The sequence below is a fragment of the Megascapheus bottae genome, chromosome 24, assembly GCF_031878675.1.
Source record: "Megascapheus bottae isolate mThoBot1 chromosome 24, mThoBot2.hap1, whole genome shotgun sequence".
NCBI classification, from domain to species: Eukaryota; Metazoa; Chordata; class Mammalia; order Rodentia; family Geomyidae; genus Megascapheus; species Megascapheus bottae.
The window spans coordinates 2,432,961-2,449,228 of record NC_143532.1 but is presented as its reverse complement, the minus strand read 5'-3'; the positions used below and the strand labels follow the sequence as shown (position 1 = coordinate 2,449,228).

General features: G+C 49.5%; 1 protein-coding gene across 1 annotated transcript in view; it reads left to right on the top strand.

Moving 5' to 3' along the window:
• The first annotated feature begins 9,007 nt into the window (after positions 1-9,007).
• Positions 9,008-16,268, top strand: part of Usp10 (ubiquitin specific peptidase 10) — a 40,244-nt gene continuing 32,983 nt past the window's right edge. The window contains exon 1 of the mRNA XM_090357197.1: positions 9,008-9,129. Within this exon, the coding sequence (XP_090213323.1) occupies positions 9,109-9,129 (21 nt within the window). The 5' untranslated portion in view covers positions 9,008-9,108. The remainder of the gene's footprint in view (positions 9,130-16,268) is intronic.

Here is a 16,268-nt window from a genome sequence, read left to right as displayed (position 1 = left end):
TAGCACTCTACCACTTGAGCCACAGCACCACTTACAGGTTTTTTGTGTATGTGGTACTGAGGAATTGAACCCAGGGCTTCATGTATGCTAGGCAAGCCCATGGCCGCTAGGCCACATTCCCAGCCCTGACTATTTTTAATTATTTTTTCAGTATGTATTCCCGTACACACTGTGTGTTGGTCCTGGGGCTTGGACTCTGCACTGTCCCTGAGCTTCTGTGCTCAAGGCTGGTGCTATACCACTTGAGCCAGAGCTCCACTTCTGTTTTTTTTTTGCTGATTAATTGGAGTTAAGAGTCTTATGGACTTTGATGCCCAAGCTGATTTTGAACCCTGATCCTCAGATCTCAGCCATATGAATATTTAGGATTACAGGCATAGCTACTGGTGCCTGGCTTCCATGAGGCTCATCTCCAGTTAACTAGAAAAATGTCAGACTGGAGGTGTGGCTCAGATGGTAGAGTGCCAGTTATGTGTTTAAAAGCTAAGCAAGGCCAGGCACCAATGGCTCATGCCTGTCATCCTAGCTACTCAGGAGGCTGAGGTCTGAAAATCATAGTTCGAAGCCAGGCTGGGCAGGAAACTCCATGAGAATCTTATTTCCAGTAAACTACTCAGAAAATCTGGGAATGGTGCTGAGGCTCAAGTGGTAGAGTGCTTGCCTTGAACAAAAGAAGCTCAAGGACAGTGCCCAGGCCCAGAGTTCAAGCCCCAGTACTGGCATGTGCCCATGCACGCGTGTATGAGCGTGCATGCATACACGTGTGTGCGCGCACACACACAGAGGCTCCACTGTGTGCCAGGCAGGCACTGTTAGGGTGCAATCCTGAGACAAGCACCAGGGTGCCTGCTCCACAACTGGCCAGTGGCCTACACCCCAGGTAAGGTGGGGATGAGGAATACAGAGCTACCCAAACTCACTGACAGGTATCTGATCAGCGACATTATACATGTCGATTTTCACATTATTTAGCAAACTCCTAGGAAGAGCCAAAGGCACTGAGAAAGGGTGGGTAGGGCAGGCACCAGGGCTGTGGTCTCACTCAGGTCTCCGTGGGAAAGCTATGGCTGCGGCAGAGAGATGGGCGTGGAGCTGGGCGTGGTGATGATGTGTAGTTCCAGCACTGGGGAGGCTGTGCAGAAGGATCACAATTCCAGGTCAACCTGAGCTACAAAGGAAGACTCTCCAAATACACAAAGTCAAATAAAAGCCAAGTAGTATGTACATCGTGGCATTCCAAGTATGATCGGAAAACCTTTTGATGGATGAGTGAGTGAAGAAATGTCTACTAAGGCTGCAAGACCCCTTAGGACGGCAGGTAACTGACTTAAACACATTAAAATACTCAGAACAGGCCAGGGAGCCAAATGAGTCATGTGTCTAATCCCAGCTACCCGGGAGGCGGAGACCAGGAAGACTGAGATTCAAAGGAAAGTCCTGTGAGATTCCATCTCCAAATAACCAGAAAAATGCCAGAATGGAAGTATAGCTCGGATGGTAAGCGTACCAGTGGTGAGCAAACAGGCCAAACAAGAGCAGGGGCCCTCAATTCAAGCCCTAGTATCTACAAGTACAAGACTACAAGTACAACACTAGAGCAAAATTTCACCTCGTTCCTCCAATTCCATTCTCTCCTAAGAACTACAGGTTGCTACCCAGGATTTCCAACCTCTCTGGTTGTGTGTGGGGGAAGTCATAGGGCTTGAACTCTGGGACTGGGCACTGTCCCTGAGTTCTTTAGCTCAAAGCTACCACCCTACCCCTTGAGCCACAGGGCCACTCTGCTTTTCTAGGGGTTAATTGAAGGTAAGAGTCTCACAGACTTTAGTGCCTGGGCTGGCTCTGAACCACAATCCTCAGATCTCAGCTTTCTGAGTAGCTAGGATTACAGGTGTGACCCACCGTACCTGGCTTGGATTTTTTTTTTTTTTTTGTCAGTCATGGAGCTTGAACTCAGGGCCTGGACACTGTCCTGAACTATTTTGCTCAGTGCTGGTACTCTACCACTTTGAACACTTCTGTTTTTTTGGTGGTTAATTGGAGATAAGAGGCTAATGCCCTTTCCTACCTAGGCTTGTTTTGAACCACAATCCTCAGATCTCAGCCTCCTAAGTAGTTAGGATTACAGGCGTGAGCCACCAATGCCTGGCTACTGTTTGGATTTTGAATTTGGGGCTAAAAGGTTGAGGACACAGTGCATTTCAAGCCTCTGAGTGCAGAGCTGAAGGTTTCCTCCAGAGGGCGCCCTGGGGCAGTAGGTGCAAGCTGGAGCAAGACTGGTTATTAACCCACCTCAGGCTGACCCAACCAGCCACTTCTGGGGTGGACCCCTAGCTGGGTTTCTTCAGGGCCTCCCTGTAACGCTGTTGTCCCCACAGGCAACAATCAACTGTATCTGGTGCTCTGGTTAAAACCTGAGCCAGGGGCTTCTCCCTAGGAAGCACTGCCTGGTCTGCAGTAGCCACAGCTTCCAGGCTGGGGCCTCACACCTGCTGTATCCTCCAAGAGGCCTTCCTGTTGATGCAGCAGGAAGCCCTGGGGTCCTGCCCAGAGCTAGCCTCCAGCATCCCCTGGCTCAGTTTCACAGGATCAGGTTTTTGTCTTTTCCCTAGTTTGCTGAGATAGTGATTCATCCACACCAGGGGCCTGGACCCACTCAGAGACACTAAAAATACACAGCTCCTCTATATCTAGGGAGGTTTCTAAGCCCACCAGTGCTTGAGCCCCTTTGTGTCCCAGGCTGAAATTCAAGAGACCTGGGTTCCCATCCAGAATCTCTCTCACTGGCATGGATCAAGGCCTAACCGTGCTGCATCCTGTTTTAAGGGGGGGACCCTTTATTACTACCGACACTTTCACACTTTCCCTCCAGCTGGCCCTCTACCACCTGAGTCATAACTCCCATGCCAGTAGCCTTGTGTGTCTTTCATCCCTCATAGGCAAACCTCAGTGACCGTCAGGTCACCCACCTGAGGCCACAAAAATGCTACAGAAGACTCAGTGGACTGTTCAGGAAGGCAGTAGCTTGACACAGCCTGTTTAAGGTCTGGCTTTATTTATGGTTTTTGCAGGTTTTGAGTCCTAATCTGGTTAATGTGTCTGTGTAATGGTTAATTTTATGGTCACAGCACACATACACAGACATGGGTCCAAGTGGTTCTGAGAAAGTGGTTTTTGGATGTGATTACCATTTAAGCCGATAGACTTGGAGACAAATAGATGGCTGTGGTAAGATGGTGGGTGAGCCAGATCCAATCAGTGGAAGGCCTTGGAGTTCTGCCAGCAGACAGCCCTTGCGTTTAGATTGAAATATCAGCTCTTCTCTGGGTTTCTAGCCAGCCAGCCCATCCTGCAGAGGTTACACTCAGGGCCCTGCACCTTTCTGTGTGCTGATCCTGGGGCCTGGGCACATCCCTTAGTTTTTTCACCAAGATTGGCATTCTACCCCTGGAGCCACAGCTCCACTTCTGGCTTTTTGCTGGCTAATTGGTGTCACAGATTTTCCTGCTCAGACTGGCTTCTAACCATGACCCTCAGATCTCAGTCTCCTGAGTAGCTAGGGATTACAGGTATAAGCCATTATGTCACCTCTGTTTTCACGTCTACCACATCACACGTGTTGCTTTTACATTTGGACAGAAGCCAACTTTTTTTTTTCCCAGTCCTGGGCTTGAGTTCAGGGCCTGAGCACTGTCCTTGGACTTTTTCAAGGCCAGAGCTCCACCACTTGAGCCACAGCACCACTTCCAGCTTTTTTTCTATGTATATGGTACCGAGGACTTGAACCCGGATCTTCGTGAATCCTAGGCAAGCACTCTACCACTAGGCCAAACCCCCGGCCTCCAAACTGGACCTTTTAAGTGGCACTCAGTGTCCTGCCTCACCTTCATCCAGTTGGTCAGGATCATGACATTAAAGGGTGTATGTGTGGGTGGGGGGGTAACTGGTTTTAAGTGAGGGGGGGTCCCACCCCGGGGGTCCCACTCCGCCCAAGATTGGAGAGTCTGTCCAGGATGATGATTTCAAAATTGCCGTATAACCAATTAATCAGCACTGCTACTAACAGCAACATTATTGGATATGCAAATCATTTTTACTTCATCAAGTGCAGTGTAGTAGTTACGTATCCACTGATAATTATACTTGTACTATTTTTTAAGCTTCCGTTAAAACATCTCAAATTGACAAGAAAAAAATCTATGTCATGAGGCCAGGAGTATGGCCTAGTGGTTAAAGTGCTTGCCTGGCATGCATGAAGGCCCAGGTTCCATTCCTCATTATCACATACATAGAAAAAAGCCAGAAGTGGTGCTGAGGCTCCAGTGGTAGAGCTCTAGCCTTGAGAAAGTCCAAGGACAGCGCTCAGGCCCTGAGCTCAAGCCCAGGACTGGCAAAAACAAACAAACAAAAATCTATGGCATGTTAATTCCAAGACGTTTGTCAGTCACAGCCTTCCCTGTGATGAAAATCTGATCACATACTGGACATCTTACACATCTCGAGGTCTTTATGTGTTCCACTCCCTCTATATCTCAGAACACCCCTAGATATAGAAGCAGCAGAAGCTCAGACCAGAGAAGTCACTGCTGGAGGGACTGTGCTAGACCCAGCTTAGAAGAGCTACACAGAAGGCAGAAGACTGGAGTCACCAGCCTGCAGAGAAACATGCCTGCCGTCCTTGCAGATGGGGACAGAATGAAAGGTCCACTTGTCATGCCCACAGAAATGCTGCCATTCTCTTGGCTGGAGGTAGCTCCCATGGGTCTCTTTCTCCTACCACCCTGAAGGCAGTGCAAGATTAGAGCTGTGGGGTAGGGTGCCTCACCTCGTCTGGGATATGTCCCCCCCACTCCCAACCCAACAGTTCAGAAAGATGCCAAATCTGGACCCTGAAAGCTCACACCTGTAAACTAGCTACACAGAAGGCCGACGTCTGGAAGATCACAACTGGAGATCTGCCTGGGTGGAGAAGTCTGTGAGACTCCCAACTCCAAAATAATCATTAAAAACCCAAACGTTGGCTCAGGAGGTAGAATACGAGCCAGTCGAGCGGGACCTCACTTAACCTACCTCATTACTTGACTTTACCTTCCCTTTCTTTCCTGTTGTTTTCAGCCTCCAGCCTGCTTCTCACTCCTCTTCCTCTTCTCTCTCCTCTTCCTCCTCCACCCCCTCGGGTGGGTGGTACTAGGGTTTAAATCCAAGTCCACACACTTCCAGGCAGGCACTCTCCCACTTGACCCACACCCTTCGCTCTTCTGCTGGACATTTGGCTTATGGCTTTACAGTTTCCAGCAGTCTTGTTTGTCCACGTCAAGCTTCCTTCCAGTGAGTTCCAGGAATCTCTAACATAGGCTTACCATGTCTTAGCTCAATTGGCTGGTGCTCTTGACCATGCCTCCAGCCTGGATTTTGCTGTTTACTTTGGAAATGGAGTCCTGTGTACTTTTCTGCCCAAGCTAGCTTCAAACTGCTCATCTTAGCTCAACCTTCTGAGTAACTAGGATTATAGGCATGAGCCACCAGCACCCAGCTCTGTGTGTGTGTGTGTGTGCCCAAGGACAGTGCTCAGGCCCTGACTTTAAGCTTCTAACTCTTATGGAGTTCAAGCCCCATGACTGACCCAAAAGGAAAATGGTGACTGCCTGTGTATTTGTAAACATGTAGACTGACTTTCTCTTCTCTGTAAAACCTCAGGAATCTTTTTCCATAGGAAAACACACCATTCATGGCAACTTGAATCCCTATTCCTAGGTTATTTAGAACAGATCTATCTTTCTTTTCTTTTCTTTTCCTTCCTTCCTTCCTTCCTTCCTTCCTTCCTTCCTTCCTCTCTCTCTCTCTCTCTCTCTCTCTCTCTCTCTCTCTCTCTCTCTCTCTCTCTCTCTCTCTCTCTCTCTCTCGACTTGAATTCTGGGCCTGGGAGCTGTCCCTGAGCTCTTCAGCTCAAGGCTATAGCCCTACCCCTTGAGCCACAGCATCATTTCTGGTTTTCTGGTGGTTAATTGGAGATAAGAGTCTCACGGACTTTCAGACTTTCATTCCCAGTTTGGCTTTGAACCATGATCCTCAGATCTCAGCATCCTGCGTAGCTAGGATTATAGGCATGAGTCACTGGTGCCCAACTTCCAACTATTGTCTTATTTCTTTGAAAGCAGACATTGCTTTATGTGGACAAGGTCATGTTTCTAACCTTTTAGGAAAGATATGGTAGAGAAACTGCCACTGCCACTCTGCATTAGTCCCCTCCTGGGGTTTCAGGTGATGGAATCCAAACCCAGGGGACTGTAGTCTCGGGCAGCAGGAAGTGGGGAGGGCTTTGGTTCCAGGCCAGAGGTGTCTTTGCCTTTGAGTATTTCAACAAGTCTCTTTGCCTCTCCATCTGGCAACTCCTTGGTTCTTCTGTAGCCACAGTTATCTCTGACAGCCTGCCACTCTTGAGTATCATCTGTGCCCTGGAACATCCAGAGAGGAGCCTGACAGATGCCACGAGGAGACCAGGCTGGGCCACTCCATGTTGAACTTCATGGAGTAGCCTGCAAGCTATGCTAGGCCCTGTGTGACGCCATGTGATCAAATAGCAGCTGGGCTGTCAGCCAGCAGCTCACACCTGCAATCTTAGCTACTCAGGAGGCTGATATCTGAGGATAACTGTTCAAAACCAGCCAGCCAAGCAAGTTCACGAGACATATCTTCAATTACCACCAAAAAAGCCAAAAGTGGGGCTATGGCTCAAGTGATAGTGTGCTGGCCTTGAGAATAAAAGCTAAGCAACAGCACCTAGGCCCTGATTTCAAGCTACAGTCCTGGCACACATAGACGCACACACACTCCAACAGTGTGTTCCATTCTATGTGAAAACACCTGGTGGAATGACTACATCTTGTGATACAAGTGAACGGCCACCTAACCACCCAAACCATGAGCTTGGCAGGCTCACACCCGCAGTGCTAGTTACTCAGGAGGCTGAGACCTGGAGGATCACAATTGGAGACCAGTCTGGGCAGAAAAGTCTGTGAGACTCCCATCTCCAATTAACTGGCCAAAAAAAAAAAGAAAAAAGAATTAAATGAAAATGATCACTTATCAATTAACTTATCAATTAAATGAAGAACATATGTACATGCATTATATGACCAACATCAGAAAAAAAGCAGGCCCATGAATTCACAGAACACACCAGCGCAATGCAGGCCCTCCCCTGGGTCATATAGAAGGAGGGGACACCTTACACTGGGGACAGTGGCACCAGACCTACTGGTGCTGCAGCAAGGATCAACGGGTGAGTCTTCTGCTCTTTCCCTGGGGCTTCAGCTCAGCTCTGAGCTTTGGTGTGACCTGACCCACCCTGGCCTTTCTCCTCCTCCCAGGAAGCCCGAAGCCAGCTCTACACTGGAGACAGCTGTGCACTTTGACACTGCTCTGGGCCACAGAGCACAGCAGCACGGTGACTAGGCGCTTTATGTTAATATCTTATCACTGACTCCAGGTCCAGTGCCAGCATCTCAGCCCTCTGCTCTCTCCAGTAAGGCCTCTCAACCATACAGCAGCGTTAAACTTTTCCTAGCCATTCTGGACATTCATGGTATGATCTGAGAGTTCATAGCAGTAATTAGACTGGAATTAAAGAACCTGTAATTCTGACATGGTGGAAAGACACAAGCTCCCTGGTGTCTCTCCCTCCCTGCTGCTGCCTGCCTGCTTCCCTCCCTCCCTTCCTTCTGCTGTGTGTTTGTGGTTCTGGCGCTTGAACTCAGGGCCTGGCTTTTTTGCTCAAGACTGGCACTCTACCATTTGAGCTACAGCTCCACTTCTGGCTTTTTGCTAGCTAATTGGAATTACGAGTCTCATGGACTTTCCTTCCCTGAACTGGCTTCAAACCACAATCCTCGGATCTCAGCTTCCCAAGTAGCTAAGCTTATTGGTATGAGCTACCTGAGCCCAATTTACACTGGTTTGAAGATTTTTCTTGTTAAATTCCTTCATCTTAAGAGTAATTCTCTTCTTCCATCTGCCCACTTTTGGAGCCAGCAGACCTGGGGTTTATAGGAAGTGGCTGTAGATATGCTGGTTTGCCTCCGGTTTTGTAAGGACCTGGCAAGGCCAGGACAAGTGAAACCAACCATCCTGGGTCTGAATCTCCCTTTCTTTGACTGAGAGATCTCTTGGCCTTCATCTGCCTGTCTACATCAGAAATTTCTGGAGGGGGCTAGAGAAGTAGCTCGGGGTAGGTTGCTGACCCAGCACTAGGAAGTTTCACTCTCCTTCCCGGGTTTGCCTGGGTGTGGTGGCTCAGGCCTGTCACCCCAGCGACCCCAGCCCTCTTCAGGGGGCTGAGAGGAGGGCGCAGGTTCAGGCCAGCCTAGGTGTCTCCAAAAGGTTTTGTTTCCTCTGAAGACATTCTATCCTTCACTCCAGGCTCGGGAAGGAGGAGCAAATGGTTTGAAATCCCACGGCTAGGACAGGGTGGAGAAGGCGCAGTCCTGGGCCGTGGCGGGGCACTGAGCCCACGCTGGCCGCGGGCCTGGCTCACGAGCACCCGACCTGGAGCTCCGCGCCTGCATCGGTTTATTTTCTTATTTTTTGGGGGGGGGGGATGAGGAGGTTCTGCAATGCCTGGCTTTAAAAAGCCATGGCGCAGAACCAGTTCCCAGGCCACACGCACGGCGTGGAGATCCAGGACTGGACGCAAGCCCATGAGATGCCCGCAGGCCCGGAGGTCTGCGTGGGTCCGGGGGGGCCGCGGGCGGGGAGCCCGGGGCGGCGGCTCCCCGGCACGCTCTCCCCGCCGCCGCCCGCGGGCCCCGCGCCTCCCGCCCGGCCCCGGGCTCCCGCCACCGCCCGCCGGCCCCACGCCCGCTCGCCCGCACGTGCGTGGCGCCGGCGTCCCGGAGCCGCGCGGCGCGGCGCGGGCGGGAGGCCGGGTCCAGGCCGGGCGCACGCCCACCTGTCGCGCGCAGGCGCAGAAGACCGCCTCCCGCCCGCGGAGCGTCAGTGCGCAGGCGCGGCGGCCGCTGCGAGAGTGTGAGTGCGGCGAGAAGATGGCGGCGGCGGGGGACGCGGCGTGAGGAGCCGGAGCAGTGCCGAGCCTCCTTGAATCGGGCCGCCATGGCCCTCCACAACCCGCAGGTAGTCCCGGCCGCGGTCTGGACGGCAGGCCCGCGCCCCGGGCGGCGGGCGGCGGGCGGCGGGCGGCGGGCGGCGGGCGCGGCGTGCGCGGCGGGCGGCGCGGTGGGGGAGGCGCGGACACGCTGCCGGCCTAGGCCTGCGCCGCGCCCCTCGCCGCCGCGCGCCCGCCGCTCCCCCGAGGCCGCGGCGGGGCGCCGGGACCCCGAGGCCGGGCCTCGGAGGCTGGGTTCACCGGCCCAGGCCGGCGGGAAGCAGCCGTCCCGAGCCCGCGGCCGAGCCCGCGGCGGCGACGCGCAGACCCGGTGGCCGGGCGGCCTCTGCGCGGCGGGCGGGCGGGCGGGCGCTGCCGCGGGCGGGAGGACGGGCGGGCCGGCCGGGGCGTGCGGCGGCCGCAGCCCACACCCGAGGGGGCCCCCAGGCCGGCCCCGGCGCGGGCGGCTTCGCTCCTCGGACCCCGGGCTGGCGGGAGCAGCCGCAGGCCGCCGCTCCCCTGAGGAGTGGAACAGGTCGCGGGGACCGCGCTTGAACTTGCCGGGGAGTGACACGGGGCGGGGATCCCGCCGGGCCGGGGTCGGGGGCCATGGGGCCGGGCCGGGGGGCGGGGGGTGGAGGGCGGGGGCCGGGGGCCGGGCAGAGCCCGCCTGAGCCCTCCTGCCTCCCCGCTCCTGGAGCCGCAGGCCGCCGGCCAGGGTCCCGTCCGGCTGGATCGAGACCCCTGTGCCTTCCCCTCTCATCCCTAGAAATGGTTTTGTACTCGTGTACCTGCAGACTCTGCTTGAGTATTTTTTTTTTTGTTTTTGTTTTTCTTATGGAGAAGGAAACGAACAGGCTATTTGGAAAAACTGCAGTGAAATAATGATTTTGTTTTGTTTTGTTGAGGCTGGAACTGGCTTCTGACATGAGATCCTCACGCGTCAGCTTCAGAAAGACATGCCACTACACTCTACTCAACATAATGACCATTACTGTTCTTTTTTTGTGTGTACTGAGATTTAATCTCAGGGCCTCCTGCTTCTAAATAATTATTTTAATGACTTGAAGTAAATAATGAATGCATGTTGTAGGATTTAAAAATAGAAAATCCTTTTTTAAAACAGACCTTTCAGAAAACAGCAGTTTTGCTAAAATTGTGATACCTAATTTGTATCAGATCTTTCCTGCTTTGACTTTTTTTTTTTTACCACTTGTAGGTTTACATTTATATTTAGTGTATATAGTTCTTTGCACCAAAAAGGTGTGTGTACAGTAGCTGGTGAATAATTTCAGCAAATATATTATTCACAGATTCTCTTAAAAGATTTGGTATTTGTGTTTTGTTCAACTTGAATACAAGTTAAGTAACTTGATTTTTTTTTTTCTTTTTCTGTGTTTGTGGTACTGAGGAATCAAACTCAGGGCTTCATGCATGCTAGGTGAGCACTACTTCTGACTTTCTGGTGGTTCATTGGAAATAAAAGTTTCACAGACTTTTTGTGACCAGGCTGGCTTTGAACTGAGATCCTCAGATCTCACCTTCTTGAACCACGAGCACCTGGCCCTTTTTTTGGGGGGGGGGGGGGTGTGTGTGTGTGTGTGTGTGTGTGTGTGTGTGTGTGTGTGTGTGTGTGTGTGTGTGTGTGTGTGTGTGTGTGTGTGTGTGTGTGTGTGTGTGTGTGTGTGTGTGTGTTTATGGGGCTTGAATTCAGCCTGGGCGCTGTCCCTGATCTCTTCATCCCAAGGCTACCCACGTCCTACCCTTGAGCCAAGCCCCACTTCCTGTTTTCTGGAGGTTAATTGGAGATAAGAGTCTTAGGTCCTTTTATGCCTGGGCTGGCTTTGAAGCCTGATCCGCAGATCTCAGCCTCCTGAGTAGCTAAGATTACAGACGTGAGCCACTGTATCCAGCTCTCACAGTTATTTTCAAAAGGATAGTAATGGAAATAATAGAATCAGGTATGACAGGATTTAATTACTGCATCTTGCTTGAGTTCTGAGCATTGTGTGCGTGCATGCATGTATATGTTTGCGTGTTTATGTTAGTATGGGTCTTGAACTCAGGGCCTCAAATTCTTGCTGGCTCATGGGTCTGGCACTCTACCATTTGAACCATGTCTCCGCTTCTAGCTTTGCTGATTAGTTAGGGAAATGAATTACTGGCTAATTCTGAGCACTTTAATGAAATTGTTTAATTCAGTTACCTGCTGTCCTAAGGGTCTTGCAGCCTTAATGGACATTCATTTATTTATCAGATTTGTTTTGTTTTTTCACGGGTCATGGGACTTGTCCTCTGGGCCTGGGTGCTGTCCCTGAGCGTTCCAGCTCCAGGCTACCACCCTAGCCCTACCCCTGAATCTCAGCCCCTTTTTTGTTTTCTAGTGGTTAAGTGGAGATAAGAATCTCAAAGTCTTTAGTGCCTGGGCTGGCTTTGAACCTCAGTCCTCAGATCTCAGCCTCCTGAGTAGTTAGGATTAGCCACCACATCCAGTCCTATGATTTTTGTTTGATTTTGTGTTTGTATTGTAAAACAGGGTCTTGCTATATGTGTAGCTCACATTGGTTTGGAATTTATGATCTTCTGCTTCAGCTTTCCCAGAACTGGGATAACAAATGTGCATTACGTTGACCAGGTTTACTGTTGGAAATAACAACCACAAGTTAACAGTTTTGGAGGGGAGAAATGCCAAAAATCTCTTGAAAATGTATGTAATGCAGGTATCTTTAACGTTTGAATGTGTGTATGGTTATGTGTAGTTCTGGTGTTTGCTTGAACTCAGGGCCTCTACTTGCCTATTTGGGTCACAGCTGGTGCTCTACTTGGAGCCTCTTGAGTAGTTAGGATTATAGGCATGAGCCACCTGGTCCTGACTCATTTTAACAAACACAAATAATGAAGTTTGATAGTTGCTGTGTAATGCCTTTCTAATTTGTGAATGTTTTCACATAAATCAGAGGATTAATTAAATGGTTTGAGGTAATTAATAGTCTTTCCTTTGAGTTACATACAAGTAGTGTCCATACATGTGGTGCTTAAAGTCTTACTCCTGTGTGGATTCTGGGCCATAGCCTTCCTTTTTTTTCCTTTGCTAGTCCTGGGGCTTGAACTCCGGATCTGGGCACTGTCCTTGAGCTTTCTCAAGGCTAGTGCTCTACCACTTGAGCCACTTCTGGCTTTTTCTATGTATGTGGTACTGAGGAATTGAACCAGGCTTCATGCATGCTAGGCAAGAACTCTATGGCTAGGCCATGCTGCCAGCCCTTGAAAGGTATATTTTGGAGCCAGGCGTGGTGGCTCAGGTCTGTAATCCTAGCTACTCAGGAGGCTGAGATCTGAGGATCATGGTTCAAAGCCAACCCTGGACACTGGGCATTGAAGTCTGTGATACTCTTGTCTCCAGTTAACAACCAGAAAACAGGAAGTGGTGCTGTGACTTAAAGGGTAGGACGGTAAACTTGAGTTGAAGAGTTAAGGGACAGCGCGCAGGCCCAGAGTTCAAGTCCCACAACCAACAGGAAAAGAAGAATGATATAAGTATTTTGGTTTTAGTGTCACATAGCAATAACTGAAGTAAACACAGTTGCTTGAAATGCTGAGAAGGTATTTGGAAATAGTTGACCTTGGTATATAAGAAATTTTCATGTGTAGCTGGGCATGGTGGCTCACGCCTATAATCCTACCTACTCAGGAGGCTGAGATCTGAGGATCTTGGTTGAAAGCCAGTCTGGGTACTTAAGTCTGGGAGACTCTTATCTCCAGTTAACGAATAGAAAACCAGAAGTGGCATTATGGCTCAAGGGTAGGGCGGTAGCCTTGAGCTGAAGAACTCCGGGACAACACCAAGGCCCAGAGTTCCAGCCCCATGATGGGATTGGGGGTGGGGGAGAGAGATGTGGTGGAATGCCAGCCATGAGCAGTAAATCAAGAAGAGTGCCCTGAGATGAAGCCCTAGTATTGACATGCACATGAAAATTCCTTCCCTCCCTCTTTCCTTCTTTCTTTCTTTCTTTCCTTCTTTCCTTCTTTCCTTCTTTCCTTCTTTCCTTTTTGTGGGTCATGGGGCTTGAACTCTGGGCCTCACATTTTCCCCGATCCCTTCAGCTCAAAGCTACTACCCTATCCCTTGAGCCACAGCCCCACTTCCCATTTTCTAGTGATTAATTGGGGATAAGAATATCTAGAACTTTAGTGCCTGGGCTGGCTTTGAACCACAATCCTCAAATCTCAGCCTCCTGAGTAGCTAGGATTACAGGTGTGAGCTGCTGCACCCAGCTTCTACCACATCTTTATTCTGGCATTTTGCTGGTTAATTGGAAATAGAACCTCACAGACTTCACAGCTCAGGTGGGCTTCAACCTTCCATCTATCTTCCATGAGAAAGGGTATCAATGTATGTGAATTAATGCACCTTCTATCTGGCGAATATAATGTAACCCTTCTATTAATTACAATAAAAATATATGGAAAAAAGGTATTTTTGTTTGTTTTACAAATTTCAGATGTGTAAGTACTTCCTATTAATGGATTCAAGTTTTGAAGTGGTGCATTAAACATGATTGCTAAGGATACTTCTCATTGTTAACATCTGAAAGTATAAAAAGAGTTGCTTTAAATTTTATAGTTAAGTTGTTGCATCGCTAACTAGTACTACACTTGCAGGAATCACTGTAGCACAAAACAGACAAATATGTTTGCAGTGGAATTTCTGGGCTTGTGCCATTGGATTACTGTCATTTGTCACTTTAGTGCCACTTCAGCAGTGTAGATGTTCATTTCCAAAGACTTGCATGTGCTTTGGACTGCAGTTTTCCTGTCTGTTAAGTGTTCTCCCAAAAGGTCTTTCTGTGCCCATTTCTGTCAGTGCAGGCTGGATTAACAGCTAGGGTTGGACCAAGCATGGTGGTACACATCTGTTATCCCAGTACTCTGGAGGCTAGAGTTCAAGGCTAGCCTGGGCTGTAGGGTGAAATGCTGTCTCCAGAAAAACAAAACTAATGTTGCAACATAAAAGTAGACAATGGGCTATGCTTATAGTATTTGTTTTAAGGATCAGCAAAAGTATAATTCTTCACCAACCTAAAGGTGGAATCAAAAGGGTACACAAACTTTAATGAACTGGCTGTGCTCTGACTATTGGAAAGCTCTTTTTGCGTCCCTACTTCTAAAGATTTGGTGAACTAGAAGCTGCTCGTTCTATTCTGCTCCATCTTAATACCTGTTTGGTTCCAGTTGCCCTCTACTGGGGGAAAAAAAAAAACTGGTGAGAATTGTGGTTTGGAGCTGGAGAGGAAGTAATGTCAGTGGCTCATGTAGAGTTAGGAGAGGAGAGTGTAAAATCCAGAGCCTCTGGAAGAGAGGGGTGGCTGTTCTTTGAGCCCTCAACCCTTGCTGTTCTTCAGGTCAGTTCTTAGCTTCTTACATCAGCTAAGGGCCATCTCCTAAACCCACAAAAGATTGGAGTTTTTGTTGTTTTGTTTTTTGCCCAGTCCTGATGCTTGACCTCAGAGCCAGCCTGTGCAGTATCCTTGGGCCTTCTCAAGGCCAGAGCTCTACCACTTGAGCCACAGCACCTCTTCCAGCTTTTTCTCTGTATGTGGTACAGAGGAATTGAACCCAGTTCTTCATGCATGCTAGGCAAGCACTCTACCACTAGGCCAAACTCCCAGTCCAAGATTAGAGTTTTGCTGCCAGTTCATCACATCTTGATTAAAAGGCAGACAGTCATTGGTACCTGATTTTATAGCTGGCAGCTTCATTTCATCTCTCATCATTTGATGCTAGTATGTTTTTACTTCCCATTTGTCCTTGCCTTATAAAAAAATGTGTATGTGCTCTCCCCCTCCCCCCCCCTCTCTCTTTGTGTGAGTTGTGGGGCTTGAACTCTGGGCTTGGTTGCTGTCCCTGCGCTCTTCAGCTCAAGGCTATCACTGTACCACTTGAACCACAACACCACTTTCTTCCTCCATTTCTTTTGGTGCTGGAGGTTTTTGTTTTTTGTTTTTTTTTTTTTTGGCCAGCCCTGGGGCTTGAACTCAGGGCCTGGGCATTGTCCTTGAGTGCCACTCTACCACTTGAGCCAGCACCATTTCCAACTTTTTCTGTGTGTGTGGTACTAAGGAATTGAACCCAGGGCTTCGTGCATACCAGGCAAGCACTCTTCCTAGGCCACACTCCTGGCCCCTGGCCCCTGTTACTGAAGTTTGAACTTGTTGTCTGTGTTTGCTAGGCAGGCATTCCACTACTTGAGTTATGTTCCCAGCCCATTTTGTTTCCAGGGTTATTTTTCAGGGCTGCCTGGCTAACAGTCCTCTTATGTATGGCCTCCCAAATGGCTGAGGTTTATTGGTTTATAGACCACACCTTGCTTATTAATCAGCATTGTTTCTTACTAACCTTTGTTTAATCTGGCCTTGAACTGTGATCCTACTGATCTCTACCTTTGGAGAGCTGATAATACAGGAGTGAGCTACCACATCTGGCAAGAATTATTCACTTTCTTTTTTGTCAGTTGGGCTTGAACTTAGGGCCTGAGTGCTGTCCTTGGACTTTTCTCAAGGTAGAGCTCTACCACTTGAGCCAACACCATTTCCAGCTTTTTCTGTGTGTATGCTACAAAGGAATCAAACCCAGGCCTTCATGCATGCCTAAATGCTCCATCACTAGGCCAAACTCCCCACCCTCAGTTTTGTTTTTTTTGTTTTTTGGGGAGTTTTTTGGTGGGTCAGGGGGCTTGAACTCCGGGCCTGGGCTCTGTCCCTGAGCTCTGTCCCTGAGCTCTTCAGCTCAAGGCTACCCCCCTACCCTTGAGGCACAGCCTTACTTCCTATTTTCTAGTGATTAATTAGAGATAAGAGTCTGAAGGTCTTCAGTGAACCTGGATCCTTAGATCTCAGCCTCCTGAGTAGCTAGAATTGCAGGAGCGAGCCACCGCACCCAGTCTTCATTTTTATTTCTGTGTGTTGGGTAGACGTACTGGCAGGCTCTTCTAGCAAAGTTGTGGGGTTTTTTATTTGTTTTTTTTTTTGTTGTTTGTTTTTTTTTGGTGGGTCATGGGGCTTGAACTCTGGGCCTGGACACTGTCCCTGAGCCCTTTAACTGAAGGCCACCGCCCTAGGGCAGTACCACATACATAGGAAAAAAAACAAAACCAGAAATGGTGCTGTGT